This window comes from Nilaparvata lugens, chromosome 3, assembly GCF_014356525.2.
Source record: "Nilaparvata lugens isolate BPH chromosome 3, ASM1435652v1, whole genome shotgun sequence".
Taxonomy (NCBI): Eukaryota; Metazoa; Arthropoda; class Insecta; order Hemiptera; family Delphacidae; genus Nilaparvata; species Nilaparvata lugens.
In genome coordinates this window covers 118,858-136,975 of record NC_052506.1, presented here as the reverse complement: position 1 = coordinate 136,975, position 18,118 = coordinate 118,858, and the positions used below count along the sequence as shown (strand labels likewise).

Sequence of the window (18,118 nt, the reverse complement as noted above, 5' to 3'; positions counted from 1 at the left end):
TGTGGATTTTCCACCAAAACATCTTAAGTAGCACTTTGTTCAGATAAATTCAAAATAAAGGAACTGTGATACAGGCGAATATTACAGGTGATTTTACAAGTGTAGAATTATTTTTATGAAACATAATTTTACAGGATAGCAAATTTTAATTTATAAGTCCTGTAATAAAGGCCCTGTATTACAAGGGTTTTATGAAACAGGCCCCAGTTTTCATGGTAATACATACAGCTGAGTTCAGCTGGTTCTGTAATATGAATTAATTTTCGAATAAATTAAAGTGGTATTGACAACATCAACGTCTTATTCTTGGATTGTTAAGAATATTATTAGGCCTATGTAATTGTTTTATTCTCATCTTCAGCTGAAGATGTGGTAGGTATTACCATGAAACCTGGTTCTGTAATATGAAATAATTTTCGAATAAATTAAAGTGGTATTGACAATACCAACGTCTTATTCTTTCAATTCTGGAGGAATACCACATCATCTCATAGCATACAATCAGATATGACTTGGTATCACCAAGTGTTGAACTAAGTAAAACATTGAAAAGCCACAGTTATGTACAATGTAAACTGTAAAACAAGCTGCTTTTATCCATTAGATTGTTGCCGCTGAACATTTTTCAAAGAACTATTGCTGGATGGCTTAAGGTTTGAGGATTTTACTAAACAGATGAGTATCTAAATTTTAATGATTTCATAAATCTGACAAATTGACTCAATCAATTTAAAAATGATTCTTGTATTTTTGTATTTTAGCTTGATTGTTTACGATATGACCATTGCTAGTGTATACTTCTATTATAGTTTGTGTAAAATAAGTTGAGACTTGGTCCAAATTGGAAAAATCGCGAAGAAAAATTAATTTCAATTATTTCTGAGAAACTTTCTCACTTTCACCACCCACTTATCTTTCAAAGCAAAAACGTTTCCAGCATGTCGAGAACTTCATGTTTTCTGCTCAAAATGTCTCGACATTGAAGAACATAATAATTAATTAAAAAATAACTATGGGTCGGATGAAATGATCCAGACACCAATAGAAAGGAGACATACTCCCCGTTAATCTATATATAAAAGCGGACTGATTCACTCACTCGCAGAACTAAAAATCTACCGGACCAAAAACGTTCAAATTGGTAGATATGTTCAGTTGGTCCTTTAGAGGCGCACTAAGAACGGATTTGAAGAAATGTTCACAGATACGCCCAAAGTCTGCGTTTTCCAGCGTTTTTTGCGCTTTCTCAGCTTTATCGAGAACAAATGAACAGAAAATGTTCAAATTTACTACAGAAGCTCAGCTGGGGTGTAATAATGTTGTGTTGGAAGGAATTTGAAATAACGCCAAAGATACACCCAAAATTTGCGTTTTTTTCGTATTCTCAGTTATTTCTTCAAGTAATAGACAGAAAATTTTCAAATTTGGTACAGAGGTTTAGCTAGGGTCTAAAAAAATTGTGATGAGGTGACTTCAATATGTCATCAAAGATAGGCCCAAAATCAGCGTTTTACAACGTTTTTCTCAGCATTTCTGCGTTTTCTCAGTATTTTGACTTTCTGATGGAATGAAGCATGTTCAGATGAAAAATGCAGGCGATCGAAGTGAGCCCGCTGATCTCATTTTTGTACGATCCAGACGGGGATCCAGGGGGCGGAGCCCCCTGGCCAGACGGCTATGGCGAGCGAAGCAAGCCTGACGGCTAGTTTGATATAAAATTTCTACGCATTACGATGCCCAATGATTCTGATAGAAGTGATATTAAAAAAGAAAAACAAATCTTCGCAATGATTCCAATATTTTATCATAAAAGTTGAATTTCCTTTTAATCCTTCAACCCTGAAACTTTTTCAGCTTTACTAGGATATCGGGGATGATATTCTACATCCAATTCCGACGTTGAATTGGAAATTTGAGAAAGGTACAATTTTACACGAATTGGCAACTTGTAATTTCTTCGGATGGACTGCCAAGTCTCAACTTATTTTACACAGACTATAGCCATACTTCTGAATACGCACTAAATTGACGATAGGTGTGGATGATAAGCCACAAAGAACGAGTCACTTTATGTCTGTTTACAGAAAATGGAGAAGAGATAACCTAACCTAATCCAACCTAACCTAACCTAACCTAACCTGTGCTTGCCAAGCCAGTGCAGGGTGCTATCAGGGGCCAGCAGCAGGGTGTGCCTTGCCCCAGTGACCGCCTGCGAGGTGTGGCCCCACACATGGGGCGAGGACTGGTCGCTGCCCTTGGTCAGGTCACAGATCTGCCCCAGGTCGTTACGACCCCACAGTGCACAGCGGCCTGTCAGCGTCACGCATGCGCAGTGCGACCAGCCGCACTCCACGCGCATTGCGCCCACGTGCATCAGCGAAGACACAATCACCGGTCTGTGAAAATATCAGAAGACATAAAACGTAAAAAACTGCATTTTGCAAGAACTAATTGAGAGAAGATGTTCAAATTTACTACACAGATCAGCTGAGGTCTAAAAATGTTGTATTGGCAGGTTCTTGGAAGAGGCTCCAGCTGCAGAATCAGCAAAAAATGAATATTGAGAACGTTTACTTCTAAGTAAAGCAAATATTTTTTGTTTCATTAGGTAGAAGACATGATATTTTGAATTGTATTTGCATCATATCCTGCAAATCATCACAATTTTTACCACCCCAATTTAAACCTAAGAATTACCTTGTATCGTAGAGTAAATATAGCGTAAGTAGATATCCCATGGTATAGGGCGTTTATGTCGCAACTTTCACTGTTATCTCAAGCCGATTACTGTCGATTTTTACTGTTTTGACCGGGTAAGAGTGTATGAACGGCACAATATGAGAGACTACCAGCGTCATAAAGCTTCACGGGAAAGAACTACGTAGACTATCAGCTTGAGATAACAGTAAAAGTTGCGACATAAACGCCCTATACCATGGGATATCTACTTATGCTATTGTTTCTCTATGCTTGTATTCAACTAGTAACAGAACCCTAATCAGTTCAACTATTGATTTGCAAAAATAAAATGTACTTGCCGATATTATAAGTCTTTTAGAAATAAGTTTTCTGATACGAAGTTTTCCGACAGCAAAATCTCAAGATGAAGCAAACAGTTGGGTTTTATGTCGATAATTCAACTAATATATCGACAAGATATCGATTGACAACCTCGATAATGATCAGTGCTAGGGGGATAAATGTTAAACATCGATTTCGAATAACAGAGATTGATTGAGTACTTTATTTATGTAGATTACAATATATACTGGCTTATACACACTTATACAATAGCTTACAATACAGCAAAGTTTTAGATGAATTCACATAACATAAACTAAGAAAATAATTATTGAACTGTACAATGATATGAAAAAAAAAAACAATTTGGAATAACTATACAAGATAATATTGTAATGCATCTACATAAATTGGCGGAGCTTTGGACATATCAATGTCCATTCTTTGAAAAGAATATTAAAAATATCCTTCCCAGTAACTCTCTACCAAAAGATCGGAAATAAACTGATTTGAATATTTTTTCGCGAGGTGAGACAATGTCACCCCGGGGTAGACAAAGTAGATGAGGTACATAGTTATAAAATAATAGTGTAACTTGATTCTGAAACGGGATCGATCCTCGTATAAATAGAAGATACGTCAGAAGTTGATAATTGGTGTTTTGTGTACCATTGAATAAATAAATTAGAGGTGAACTCACTTATTCCTGGGCACAATATCGCCCGACCCAAGTTGTCCATGCTGCGCCCCGCCCCAGGCCCACACCTCGGTCTTGATGAGGCGCGCCCCTCGGCTCAGGTAGAGGGCCAGTTTTTCGCCCCCTGCCCCCACCCGGTCGGCCCCCGACACGTCACTGCAGCCTCCGCTACACGACCATTCACACCTGCAACGACACAAAACGACAAAATTATCAGACAATTCCATCAAGACCTTTCACACATGCGACGACACAAAACGACACTGCAACGACACTAAACGACAAAATTATAAGAAAAATCCATCAAGAACATTCACACCTGCAACGACACAAAACGACAAAACTGTCAGAAAAGTTCATCATTACAGAATTAAATGTTGGCCTAATGTAATATTGATTGATTATATTATATAATGTAATATATATGATTTATGTTATAATATTTCATATTTTTGACAGTAAAAGATTATTTATTTCAAGTTATAAGAAAAGTCCATCACATTATTATATACTATGACATTTTCATCCCTTTTCCTTATTATTTCATTCCTTTCTAATAAATTTTCATTTTTCCCTTTTTTATTAACTCTGTATCAAAATCTGATGTATATTTCTTATTTTATTTTTGCATTTTGTATTAGTTTTCTTTCATTTCTTACTTAGAATCTTTGAAGTGTAATATTTATTTTGTCTAAGTTTATTTATCTTTTGTAACTCATTTTTTCCTGTAACTGGGCACCCGCCGAAAAAAATTTGGGGTTTGGCAGGACCCTCAACTGTTTGTATTGTGAAAAAAAATTTTGATTTGATTGTTTTTTTATTTTTTAGTGATCTACGTTTCAAATTTTACAGTTATAGATAACAAGACAGGGCCCTATAATTACAGCCCTATATTACACAGGAAGATATCAAAATATTCCATCAAATTATATACATCCTTATATCTGTTGTGAGATTCTCGTTTCAATATTATTCAATAATTATTTATTTTTACAGATATAAAAATAAAGTAAATTATAAAATATAATCTGCCTGTCACATTACACAGGCAGATAATAGTAAGGTACACATTATAAAGTCAGCACCTGATTATCATTGGTTTTCTATCCTTGTCTGTCATTAGACAAAGCAGATAGCTTTATCCTTTCACAAGTCAGCACCGTTGCCAGATTGCTTCAATCAATCATTTATTTCTTTTCAAAACATACATGAAAATGTACATGAAAAAGTCAAAAACTAAAAACTAACTTAAAGCTGAAGAGAAATAGTGACTGTATAAAATTCATTTTTTTACAGTAAACTCGTTTATACTGTAGCATGCTAAATCTATCAAATATGCTCTCAGCAATTCCTTGAATTTTGATCCATCAGGTGCATGTCTTATGCAACCTGGGAGACAACCAATTAATTTTATTCTCATGTACGTTGGACTTCGTTTATATTTTTCCTTATTGTGTTTCTTTATTGTAGAATTATTTTTATTTCTTGTGTTGTAATTATGCATATCTTGCCGTGTCAATCTAGATTCGTTAGTTTTTATATATAATATTGTCCTATAATGTACAGGCTGTACACCGCCATGAACTTCAACTTACTGAAGAATGGCTTGCATGATTGCTCTCTATCAAGATTAGAATTATTCTTATTGCTTCTTTTTGTAATAGGAGTATTTTATTTAAGTTTGAGATGCTTGTTCCTCCATATATTTCAATTCCATATGAAATGTGGGAGTGGATCATTGCAAAGTACACTGCTTTTAACGTTTCTAAGTTGGAAATTTTTGCTAGTCGTCACAGCGCGAAAATCCTGAGCTTAATTTTTTACATATTTTTTGAATGTGAACGGACCAACTAAGTGTGTTTTCAAGATAGACCTAAAAATTTAATTCTTCCTTATTATTTACGGAATTAAGTTGTTTTACCTCTGAATTTTTACAAGTAAAATGGAGGAACTTTGTTTTGTTATCATTAAGTAGCAGATGTCTATGAATTAGGTACTTTTTAGTTAATGATATAGAATTGTTACATTCAATTTCTGTTGTGTTCCAGTCCTTATCAGCAATGCACAGACTTATATCTGCTTGATGACTATGTTTTAGTTTTGGAAATTGTAAGGTATTATAAGAAATCAAAAACTTGATTGATTAGATTTATAATGAACTAACAAAATATTTCATCTCAATTGGAAAAGTTATTGAGAAATCATCAAAGGCTATATTTTCTTGATGAATATATTTGAGATGAATAGATATTGAAACTTATTTAATATTGTTGAAAAAACTACAATTTGAGATACTAGTTGCAATTGTTACATCATCATCAATCTCTAGTAAACTCGAGATGATTAGCTAAAAGAAGAAGTCTGCTATAGATAATGATGATAATCAGTGGTGTAGCACTGAAACTAGTATCTCAATAATTTTTGGATTCACACAACAGAAATATAATAATAATAATAATAATATAAATGTACAGGCTGTACACCGTCCTGAACTTTAACTTACTGAAGAATGGCTTGCATGATTGCTCTCTATCAAGATTTAGAATTATTCTTACTGCTTCTTTTTGTAATAGGAGTATTCTATTTAAGTTTGAGATGCTTGTTCCTCCATATATTTCAATTCCATATGAAATGTGGGAGTGGATCATTGCAAAGTATACTGCTTTTAACGTTTCTAAGTTGGAAATTTTTGCTAGTCGTCACAGCGCGAAAATTCCTGAGCTTAATTTTTTACATATTTTTTGAATGTGAACGGACCAACTAAGTGTGTTTTCAAGATAGAGACCTAGAAATTTAATTTCTTCCTTATTATTTACGGAATTAAGTTGTTTTACCTCTGAATTTCTACAAGTAAAATGGAGGAACTTTGTTTTGTTATCATTAAGTAGCAGATGTCTATGATTTGGGTACTTTTTAGTTAATGATATAGAATTGTTACATTCAATTTCTGTTGTGTTCCAGTCCTTATCAGCTTGTTTTACCTCTGAATTTCTACAAGTAAAATGGAGGAACTTTGTTTTGTTATCATTAAGTAGCAGATGTCTATGATTTGGGTACTTTTTAGTTAATGATATAGAATTGTTACATTCAATTTCTGTTGTGTTCCAGTCCTTATCAGCAATGCACAGACTTATATCTGCTTGATGACTATGTTTTAGTTTTGGAAATTGTAAGGTATTATAAGAAATAAAAACTTGATTAATTAGATTTATAATGAACTAACAAAATATTTCATCTCAATTGGAAAAGTTATTGAGAAATCATCAAAGGCTATATTTTCTTGATGAATATATTTGAGATTGAATAGATTATTGAAACTTATTTAACAATAACGATCTAATATTGTTGAAAAAACTACAATTTGAGATACTAGTTGCAATTGTTACATCATCATCAATCTCTGGTAAACTCGAGATGATTAGCTACTAGAAGAATGTTTGCTATAGATAATGATGATAATCAGTGGTGTAGCACTGAAACTAGTATCTCAATAATTTTTGAATGAGTAAGAGGTTTTGACAATATCTAATCGTTTTGATAAAATATGGATATATCGAACACAACATCACCTTCTCAACAACTCAGAAAGCTACTGATTAACTTGAAATTTTGAACAACATTTTTCAATAAACCAAGGATGGTTAAATGCTTATTTCAGTTTATTTATTTACCCTATTAACACATACTTTAAACTATGAATGATAGGATATTTTTTTAGAATAGAATAAAAACAAAAAAGAGAGTTGAAGAGGAGAAAGCACGTAGAGATTTATATGACATGAGAAATAGAAATATCCTACAACAAGAAGTAACAGTTTCAATGCAAGCTCTATGCTGGAGCAATTCCACTTACTTACGCCTATAATGAACATGAATAGAAATACTAATAAGAGAGAAAATTTGGGAATATCTAATAAAACATATAACAACATATTTTTGAGGTGTTCCATTAAGTTGATATTATTTCTCTATTTTGTCATATTCACAATAAGCTGTGAATGTTTTGGCTAGTCAATGCAGAAACACGAAAAAATATAAACATAATAATGCTGTTGATGATATTTATTTTGTTTGTAAAGGATTGAAAATAAAATTAAATTTAAACTGTATAAATTGATACACGGCAATGGAGGAGTAATGATTAGATTAATGGATGTAAGTGAATACTTCATTCACTTATTTACTAATTTCATTCGCTTCATTTACTAATAATAGTAAGTGGATACTTCTTGAAGAAAGACAATCTGTTTACAGGTGAATATAATACACATAATTATATAAATAAATAAATAAATAAAAATAAAATGTTTAATTCCCAAAAAAACTAAAACTACAACATCAATTACACAAAATATTAGATAAATTACAATATTACATACAATAGTTAGTTACAAAAAAATTTTTATAATGTGTCCTCTACTTGTTTAGTTTTCTGTGTGGAAATTGACCTACTCCACTATGGCGTACCATGTTCTAGAGTAGATATATGTCACACATTGCAAGATTTAATAAAAATATATATTTAAAGCAGAACAAAAGGATGCAAACGTATATTAAAAAAATATATATATACTGTATACTGTTATATTACTGTGTTTTTCATAAATTATTATTTTATTATATTTTCAAATAAACTATAGTTAATTGTAATAGCTACTGAGAGAGGTTTCGAAACAATTTTTAAATTTGAAACAAATTTTATAAGTGAAGCAAACACTGTTTGAATTTTGTCTATATAGTTTAAATAAACTATAGTTAATTGTAATAGCTACTGAGAGAGGTTTCGAAACAATTTTTAAATTTGAAACAAATTTCATAAGTGAAGCAAACACTGTTTGAATTTTGTCTAAAAATTCAATAATATCAGTCAATCCTGCTTTGTCATTATTAAAATGTGATAACATGAGGAGTATCAATATACAGTATGGCGAGATAATCGATATCATATGTGTTGATGTAAGTCGATATTATGTTGTTCAACACACACAGTTTCAAACAGTACATTGTTTCTATGTAATTTTTGTATAACTTGATAAGCGTTGCGTTTCAGATAAACTGAAAAATAGGAAGTCTTTCCGTTCAATAGACTGAGAAACAGAGCTGAAAATGTTAAAGCTTGAATGGGTGTCAGTCAATATAGACTGCCTGTACAACATAGATCATCAGAGCACATCAATATAGACTGCAGAAAAATATAGGCTGCCGGAGAATATAGGCTGCACAGATTAGATAACAATAACAACTGGTACTGATTCAAAATTCTCAAACATATTGATATTTTCATGCATTAAGTTATTTGAATAGTTATTTGTGCAACTAGTGCGCAAAGTGACAGTTTGCTGCACCGAAAGAAACGTTTACGCCCGAGCCGTAGGCGAGGGCGGAATGGTTTGTTGAGTGCAGCAGAGGAACTTTGCGCACGTATTTCACATTAAGTTTTTCCTACAGTTACCATTGAATATGAAAAGTGGGTAATTATGGGTAAAATTGCCTGAAATGCATCAAATGTTTTTCTGTGTAATTTTATTATTGATAAAAACCTTAATTTATTGTCAAATTGAATAAAAATGTTGTCCTTGGTTATAATATATAATGTAATAATTTGCTCGTTGTGCTTGGTTGCACCTCTGCTCACTATAGCAGCCCAGTCACTGTTACCAACTTCATTTTGATTTTGCTGCACTGTTGCTCCATATAACCTACTAAGTATTTTGCGTTGCCATGTTGCAAATCTGGAGTGCAGAAAAATTTTTCCCGCACTAGAGCGGAAAAGTGATTCTTTGCGTTCTGTAATCAGTGCAGCAATGGTCACTTTTCAACGTACTGTAGGAAAAAATAATATCCGAAGATTCCTTACTAGTCCAGTCAAGGAAAGGTTATAGAGGGAAAAGTTGGGAAGACAATTTCTGACCCCACAGTTCTGTTAAGGGTAGTAAGGAGGTAAACATATCAAAAGTCCCCACCCCTACCCCCTGTGCTAAGGGGGTGAGGGTGGTTTTAAGATACCATTTTTCGGTTTATCGCATAAAACTCGAAAACTGTGTATCTTAAAGACTTGAATGTTATATAACAAATTAAAGCTTACATAATTTCCTACAATTTACATTGTACAACTTTCTTTTTATCTCCTCTAGTTTTCGAGATATCCGCTTTTGAAGGTGTGACATTTTTGAAAAAAACAACGTGTTTTTATTCAATTATGGAACGGTTCTACAATATTGACAATGACTCAGTCGAATTTAAAAAAAAAAGTTTGCCACCAATTATTTTTTTCTATTTTTGCTCTTATAACTTTTTAAAAATCGATGGAAAAACCCATGTTGATTATGAGCTTATAGAGCATTGAATTCTCTTCAATTTGATGTATAATTCAACACTTTTACGAATTTTCCTACAGGGCATGTTTTTCCAGCTATAACATTAGCAAAAGCACTAAAGGTACAAGGGCACAATTGTATATTATTTAATGATCAAAAAACAATCAATATAGAAAGTTGATTTTTTGAAAGAGTTTGATGAAAATCCTGAAGTGCAAAAAATGGCACCTTTTGCAGCAGCTTTAGTGTTGAGTGTGAAATCTCTATTTTTGCAACAATAGACCAATTGACAACGGAATTTTTTAGGGAATATTTTAAACAAAATTTTTGACTTTGCAGCTTTGTTGAGACTAGTTAGGAGGAGAACATATGAAAAGTCCCCATTCCTAATGCATGTGCTAAGGGGAATTAGGAATGGGAACCCTCCTAAACACGGAACACGTAAACATTTCTGACTTTGCAGCTTTGTTGAGACTAGTTAGGAGGAGAACATATGAAAAGTCCCCATTCCTAATGCATGTGCTAAGGGGAATTAGGAATGGGAACCCTCCTAACTAGTCTCAACAAAGCTGCAAAGTCAGAAATTTTTACGTGTTTACCTCCTTACAACCCTTAACAGAACTGTGAGGTCAAAAATTGTCTTCCCAACTTTTCCCCCTATACCCTTTTTTGAGCATTCATTGCCTGGACTATACTATAATGAGTTGTTATCTATAATTTCTTTCGTCAGAACGTTAGACAAAATTATTGACCATTTGTAAAACGTTTATTTTTTAACCAAGGAATTAGCGAAATTCACAACGCTTTGGATAAGAGTTGGGAGTCTAGTAGCCTCCCGATTGAGGAAGACCTGTAACTTAATCAAGTCCTTACCTTGGCTTATCTATCTCTTATTATTATCCTCAATGCATAGCTTAATGAATTTCAACTTGATATGGTGTTTTCTCCAGCTTGTTACTGGTTTCAACTCGGACTTACAATTTTACTGAACATTCGAGTGCGACGTTGCCATTCTCCCGATAGTGAGGTGACTAACATTTGACTGAACCTTCAAATGCGACGTTGCCATTCTCCCTATAGTGAGATTTATGTTATAAAATTGACACCTGATTAACATTTGATATCCTTGTCTGTCATCAGACAAAGCAGGTAGTTCTATCGCTTACTTTTCTTACTCCGCAGAGATGCCAAATTGTTAGTAGATCATGTAAAATATCATGAACCAGCAAGATATTTTATTTTAATATTATGAGAAGATATATTTTCTTGATAATCTGTGGATCTAAGTGTAATTTTAAATATTTTTTTGTGATTGTGAAGGAAGATTTTTTGTTTGGATTTATAATAGATTTTAAAATTAGTTAATCTGATAAATTCAAAATTATTGTAGTAGCCAACATACATTTTTGAACTCAAAATAGTGTGAGAATTATGTTATCATTTACATAACCTCTAGAGTGTGTATTTCAAATTAAGGTTTAAAGCAGTTTTGGGCGAATGCTTGTTGTTTTTGCCTGCATTGTATTTATTGTCTATGAATAAATGAAATGAAATAAATAGGCTATAATATAATTATTTCAAATACAATAAAAAATGGATATCAAATTAGATTTATCGAGATAACATGATTTTAAAGCCGTCTACTATAGAAAACACTGGACAAATTAGAAGTGGCAACAATGCCTTTCTATATTTTTCACTGACATTATAAAGTAAATCGCATTACTAGTCCGGGAATTTTTTTTATTTCGGATGATGCCCACACCCAACATGAGCTTTCTGCTTGTGCGGTGTTTCCCCACATGGAAAGGGCGCTGGTGAATTGATGAGATGATAAAACGTCCATGTCATCGGCGGGATTCGAACCCACGAACTAGTTGGTGCTAGTGGTCCGAAGTTCGTAACGCTCCTGACCACTAGACCAACCCGGCCGGGTTTCTATTCTATTGAAATGTAATAATTCTTTATTAGGCGAAGTTAGGACTTTCAAGTCCTCTCTACCACTCAAACTCGAAAGGTGTATTTGAAGGTAATTCTATTGGTGTCTTTGGAAAAACATCATTGCTACTCATTAAGGCTGCTCAGTACACTTTTTATTATTTAAATTGGATAATCTTTTCCAATATAATTGTTAAGATCATTATAAGAGTGAGAAAAGTGGCAACTGAAATTTTCAAGTGGTCTAATAAGCGAGTTATGGGTTGTCGAAGTGCTAACTTTCCAGATTCTGTTTTCTTTCCAGATCATAAACGGTTTTGACAAGGCCTATATCAATTCAATTCAATTCAGTTTATTTCCAAAAGCATAATACACGAATAAGAAATACAATATACAACATATTTTGGAATCCCCCTACTAGACTATCCATCTGTGTGTAGGGGGGGAGTTCCACTTTATACATAATAAGCTTAATCTGCTCATAGAAGTAAATAATAGAGAATACACTTATATTATGGATTTATTATTTATATTCTGATTATAAAATAGATAATATATGTGCTGATGTATATTTAAGAATGAGTATGTAGGAATATGTATGTAGGAATAAGTATACTTAATACCTTGATTGATAAAAGAATAAATAAAGAAGAAATAACAATATTTTTTTGAAGACCGCAGTGGCAGGGATTCCAGAAATTCTCAGAAGAGAGAATGAAAAAAAAGCATAAACCAGAAAGGCAAAACAGTCAAATCGGTTATATCAATGATAAAATAAATACCAATCAATTGTCTGGAAACCTTGAAATCGTGTTGGTCACCAAGCATAACGAGATTGGAGTAGTTCTTCTGAAGCTTCCCAACCAATCTGGTACAGCCACCTGTCCACCCTCTTCCTAAACACTACCAAACTAAATGCCTCTGCTTCCCTAATCACCCCTGGCACATTTCTGTACAAGACATGGGCCAGGTATGAAGGATTTGTCAATCAGAGCCGTGAGTCAGCTGAGGTATCTCAAAGCTGTTATTATATATTATTATATATTGTTATAATATATTATATTATTATATAATATATTATATATATATATAATATATTATATTATTGTTATAATATATATATTGTTATTATATATTGTTATTATATTATAGCTGATATTATTAGAATTTCTCTTAAAAATTCAAAAAATGTATTTTTCCAAACTAAAACATTTTATTCCCCATATCGTTCATAAAAAAGTAACATTTTTTGTAAATTCGATAACTTGTTTATTTTGGCATAAATCGCGAAAAAACATATTAGAACAAAGCCAATGATATATTATTGTTATATTTTTGTTGTGTGAAGCCACAAATTCTGAGCGGTGCTCAAGTAACATACAACATGTCATTTTTAGAATGGAGTCACATGAATGCTCTAAAACACTCCTCAATGGTATAAGGACAAGCCTCTGCCAGTGTCCTAATTATCTTTGAAACAAATAACTTATAGCTGCTACACAGCCTTATATCCTCAGGAATGCAATTAAAACACTTAAGTCCTGAATAATACGGTCCCTTTTCGAGAAGAGTCAGTCTATGGATAGGGAACTGGAATAATCCTGTATTTTACCTCGTGTTTCATAAGTATGACAAATTCGGTTAGCATAAAATATTTTTGTTTTTGAACACAAATGAAACAACTTCAAGGAACATATCGCTGGAACTGTAAGTAGTCGGAGTGCCTTGAATATGGTCTTACAGGAGAAAGATGGACCCACTCCCCCCAAATCCGAAGTGCTTTTTTCTGCATTTTTAAGTTTGTGTTCAAATGAATTCTTCCAGCACCCCAAAACAAAATACTAAATCTAATACGGTACTGAAATCTAAATCTATACGGTACTGAATGTAATAAAAAAAAACTTCGATGGAAAATTCGAAACCGTTTATGATCTGGAAAGAAAACGGAGTTTAGCACTTCAACAACCCATAACTCGCTTATTCGACCACTTAAAAATTTCAGTTGTCACTTTTTCTCACTCTTAAAATGATCTTGACAATTATATTGAAAAAGAATATCAAATTTAAATAAAAAAGATGTACCAAAAAGCCTTAAACCAGAGCTGAAAATTTGAAGTGTTTCTCGCTGTATATTTTTACCACTCACCTCAAACTAGACGTAGACGACGGGTTAAGATCATCGGTGAGGAACTCTTCAAACGACTCGCTATTATTATCCGAACCGCCACTGACGTGTCTCGACAGTGTGGCCACCTTATCTCCGACTGTTTTCACGCCTTCATAAACATAGCTGGCCATCGTTGTCACGTTTTTCTTAATGATTTTCGTTGGTCCCGACACCTCTGCCAACAATTCCTCGCCACCTGACGACATCCACGACAGCTGACGGGTGAAAAATTGTCTTGCCGCCTCAGTATTCATCAGTAACCTGCTCATACGATCGTTCTTCTCTTCTTCAGCGCTGTCCGAGTTATCCGAGTCCAAATCTCCGCTACCTACTTTTGTCTTCACTCTGTGAACGGAATCTCCTTCGGTCGAGGACGATGTGTTCTCGTTGTCACTCCTCTTATCCTCGCTATCGATATTTCTACTAGTCGATGTCGACACACTCACGGAATCGTTCGAGTGTTTCCGTTTAATTTCCAAATCGGTCAACGATTGTGGAGACAAGGGAGACATTATATTCTCGTTCACACACTGTGGACAAGTTGAGATAAACACTTCCGCTTCGTCCGCATCCATATTACCGATCGGACAGTGGTCGTCGCGTTTGTGAACTACAACCACATTGAAATCCCTGCCGCACGCCATAGATATTACATGTCTGCCTTCGAAAAACGCCACCTTCTTGGGGCCATCTACTGAAGATATATCTAACTGTGGATAGTCTCCCATTGCCCATAACTGGCCGCTGTCTGAGAGGAATAGAACACCCATGCCTCCCGCTTCAATGTGTTTCACCGCTATCCGCTGACTAGTAGTGACATAACCGTGACAACAGGTGTTTGCATCCTCATGTAAAATCACTTCTTCATAAGTATTTAAATTGTTAACATCAGCTCTGAACACTCTCCCATTCTCTGTGATAAAAAACAGGTGTGTTGAAGTGCAAGCAATATCCTCAGCTTTGATATCTGATCGATTCAGAGTCAAAAACATTCCATTACTAACCTCCCCATACCAAATGGTTCCACTCTTATCTAGTAAAAACACATAGTTATTAGTACAGCTCAACTTGATAAAATCGTCAGGAGGAGTGATGTCAGGTGCGTATCTCAACTCGAGTTTATCAATATCTTTCCAAACTAGTACCTGGTTCATTTTTGTACAGAAAGGTTATGTTTTCTGTATGCAATATGTTGAGGCAGCAGCGTAGTTTTCTACAGCAAGCTATTCTACTAATTTTCAAGTGTTACCTCAATACATAGCTGGATATGTAGCAAAATATCATGAAGTTTATGTAGCCGTATGCACTAGCCTGCTTATTTACACACAAACCCATTTTGAATATAAATTTACATGAGCAAACTAAAATTCTGGAAGCACAACAAAATGGAAGTATTCTGAAGAGAGCTAAACATTATATACTATGAAAGTAACATTTTGAATAGACCTTTTAGATTCAAACCACACTAATATTACCACTTCAAATTAATAAACAATTATTTACAAATCAGTAATATTATTATTTACTGACAATGACACTGAAGTGCTCCTCAGTTCTTCAAATTATGACTCAACAGCTGATTCCCTTACAGCTGATCTGTGTTCACTAGTGAGGCAACAGGCAATTGATTATTGAATTCAATTTTATTGAATTTTAATGGATAAATTGAGGAGATATAAAATAAACGTTTCAATGGATACATAAAATGATCAACTCTTCTGTGAAATTGTGAATACAAAGGGTTTGTTGCAACTCAGATGAAGCAGATTTATAGAGGTAGGTTGGTGACATTGGAGCGAATAGAGGAAAACTACAAATAACGTAACCTTCAAAAATATTGTTGAAGTTGATTAAATTCTTCATTCCTAGTGCTAGTCCTAGTCTAGGCAATGAATACCAAGAAAAAAGTATAGAGGGGAAAGATTAAAAACAATTTCAAGCTCCACAGTTCTTTTCAGGGTAGTAAGCACATCAAAAGACCCACTTCTACCACTTGTGCTAATGGGGTTGGGTGGTTCAAAGGTGCAATGTTTTGGTTTTTCGCATATAACTTGAAAACCATTTATCTTATGGCAATGACTATGAGTAAAAAATTGAAGCTTGCATTTTTTCCTACAATATTTATCCAACAACGTCTTCTTTATCTTCCCTGGTTTTTGAAATATCCGCTCTTGAAGATGGGACATTTTTGAAAAAAAACAGGCTCGCCTCCATTTCTGCTCTTATAAAGTTTTGAAAATCGAAGGAAAAATTCATTCTTAATATGAGCTTTCAAAGCATTAATTCTCTCCAATTTGACGTATAATTTCACTACCGTATTTCACACATTTTCCTACGACTGTAGCAGAAGCTTTGGTGTTAAGTATAAAATCTCCTGTTTTGCAAAATACACCAATTGACAATTGAATTTGGGAGGGGATGTTTTGATCAAAATTTTTGACACAAAATTTGGGACTACTTAGAAAGTGAAAATATCAAAATATCGAAAGTCCTCATCCACAGCCCTTGTGCTGAAGGTATGAGGGTGGTTAAACCAATGCATAATATTTGAGATTTGAGTACTTTTGCTTACGGGGTCCACACTTACGGTACATAGGTACTCTTGGTTACCGGTACCGTACTGTACTTAAATCACAAAAGAACGGTACCGTAAGTTAATATTACAGTAATAGAATTATTTGCAAGGACAACAAGAAAATTTTACGTCTAAAAAACAATATGTGTGTGTAACCAGACTGAGAGTTCTACTTACATATGAAAATAATCTAATCACATCACAAAAAGTGATAGAAAAATGTAATCAACTATTCACTATATCGTAAATTGAATGTCTTTCAGCCTCCATATTATTTAGATTGATGTATTTAATAGGGAATTTGTAACAGTTTTTCAGTGTATCTAGTGCTTTCAAATTAGTTGATTATGTGCGTTATCCAGTTGATCCCGAGTTTGAATCTCGACCGGAGCAAAGTTTTTGACTACAGCACAATCACATAATAGATAAGGCCACCCCATCTTTCGGAGGAGTCGATAAGTCATCGGTCCCATCTACCTAAAAGTAGTCGTCATCTCTCTCATCATATTATTCCAAATTTTGAATATTTTTATTTTATTTATTATTGAGAATACATAGCATGAAAAAATTTACAACTCGAAGAGGTTTACAGCTAAACGCCAAAAAAAAACTCTCCCATGACAAACTGCTAGTTAATATTCCAATTTGATTTATTATTGTTGGCTATCAGTTATTGAAAAGTACTTCTCACTTATGAAGCGCTTTCAGATTTTACATCCATTCAAGTGTGGAAAATGGATGTAACAATCAGAAAGTTCTCCACACACGTGAATAGGTACTATAGTACCTTGACAACTCATAATGAAAAATTCAGACTGCAAAATCGTCAAGAATAATAAATTCATAAGTGAAACATTTGTACAGATCTGCACAAAAAGCATATAAATTTGAATTAAAATAATGAAAAATTCAGACTGCAGAGTCGTCAAGAATAATTCATAAGTGAAACATTTGTACAGATTTGCACAAAAAACATATAAATTTGAATTCAAATATTTTTATTGCTACAGAAAAATAGGTACCGTACTTCACAATTTGTATCGGCCAGCAAGGTACTTCAAAAAGTAAAAAATAATCTACAATCACAGACAACACATCACAATACAATATCAGAAATTTTTACATACAGTTCGAGTCAGAATTACATCATAATTAAACACTAGGATATATCTAATAATATCTATCACGAATTTATTGAAAAATTACAAATATCTTTAAACATTTACGGTGTGATTTTCAGTGTGGACATTTGAAACTTGAAAATAATTGTAGGTTGATTAATTATTATTGATTGACATATTATTGATTATAAGATTGACAATATTCTAGTGAAAGAATGAGAATAAGAAAACACAGATATTGTCAAATTTCACCAAACATTGATTGACATATTATTGATTATA

At 33.5% G+C, this 18,118-nt stretch overlaps 1 protein-coding gene across 1 annotated transcript in view; it reads right to left on the bottom strand.

The window, feature by feature from the left end:
* LOC120350697 overlaps positions 1-15,693 on the bottom strand; it is a 29,050-nt gene extending 13,357 nt beyond the window's left edge. Inside the window, exons 1-3 of the mRNA XM_039425280.1 lie at positions 14,120-15,693; positions 3,722-3,904; positions 2,139-2,396 (exon numbers count right to left, since the gene is read on the bottom strand). Of these exons, the coding sequence (XP_039281214.1) occupies positions 2,139-2,396; positions 3,722-3,904; positions 14,120-15,294 (1,616 nt within the window). The 5' untranslated portion in view covers positions 15,295-15,693. The remainder of the gene's footprint in view (positions 1-2,138; positions 2,397-3,721; positions 3,905-14,119) is intronic.
* Between the last annotated feature and the right edge of the window lie 2,425 nt (positions 15,694-18,118).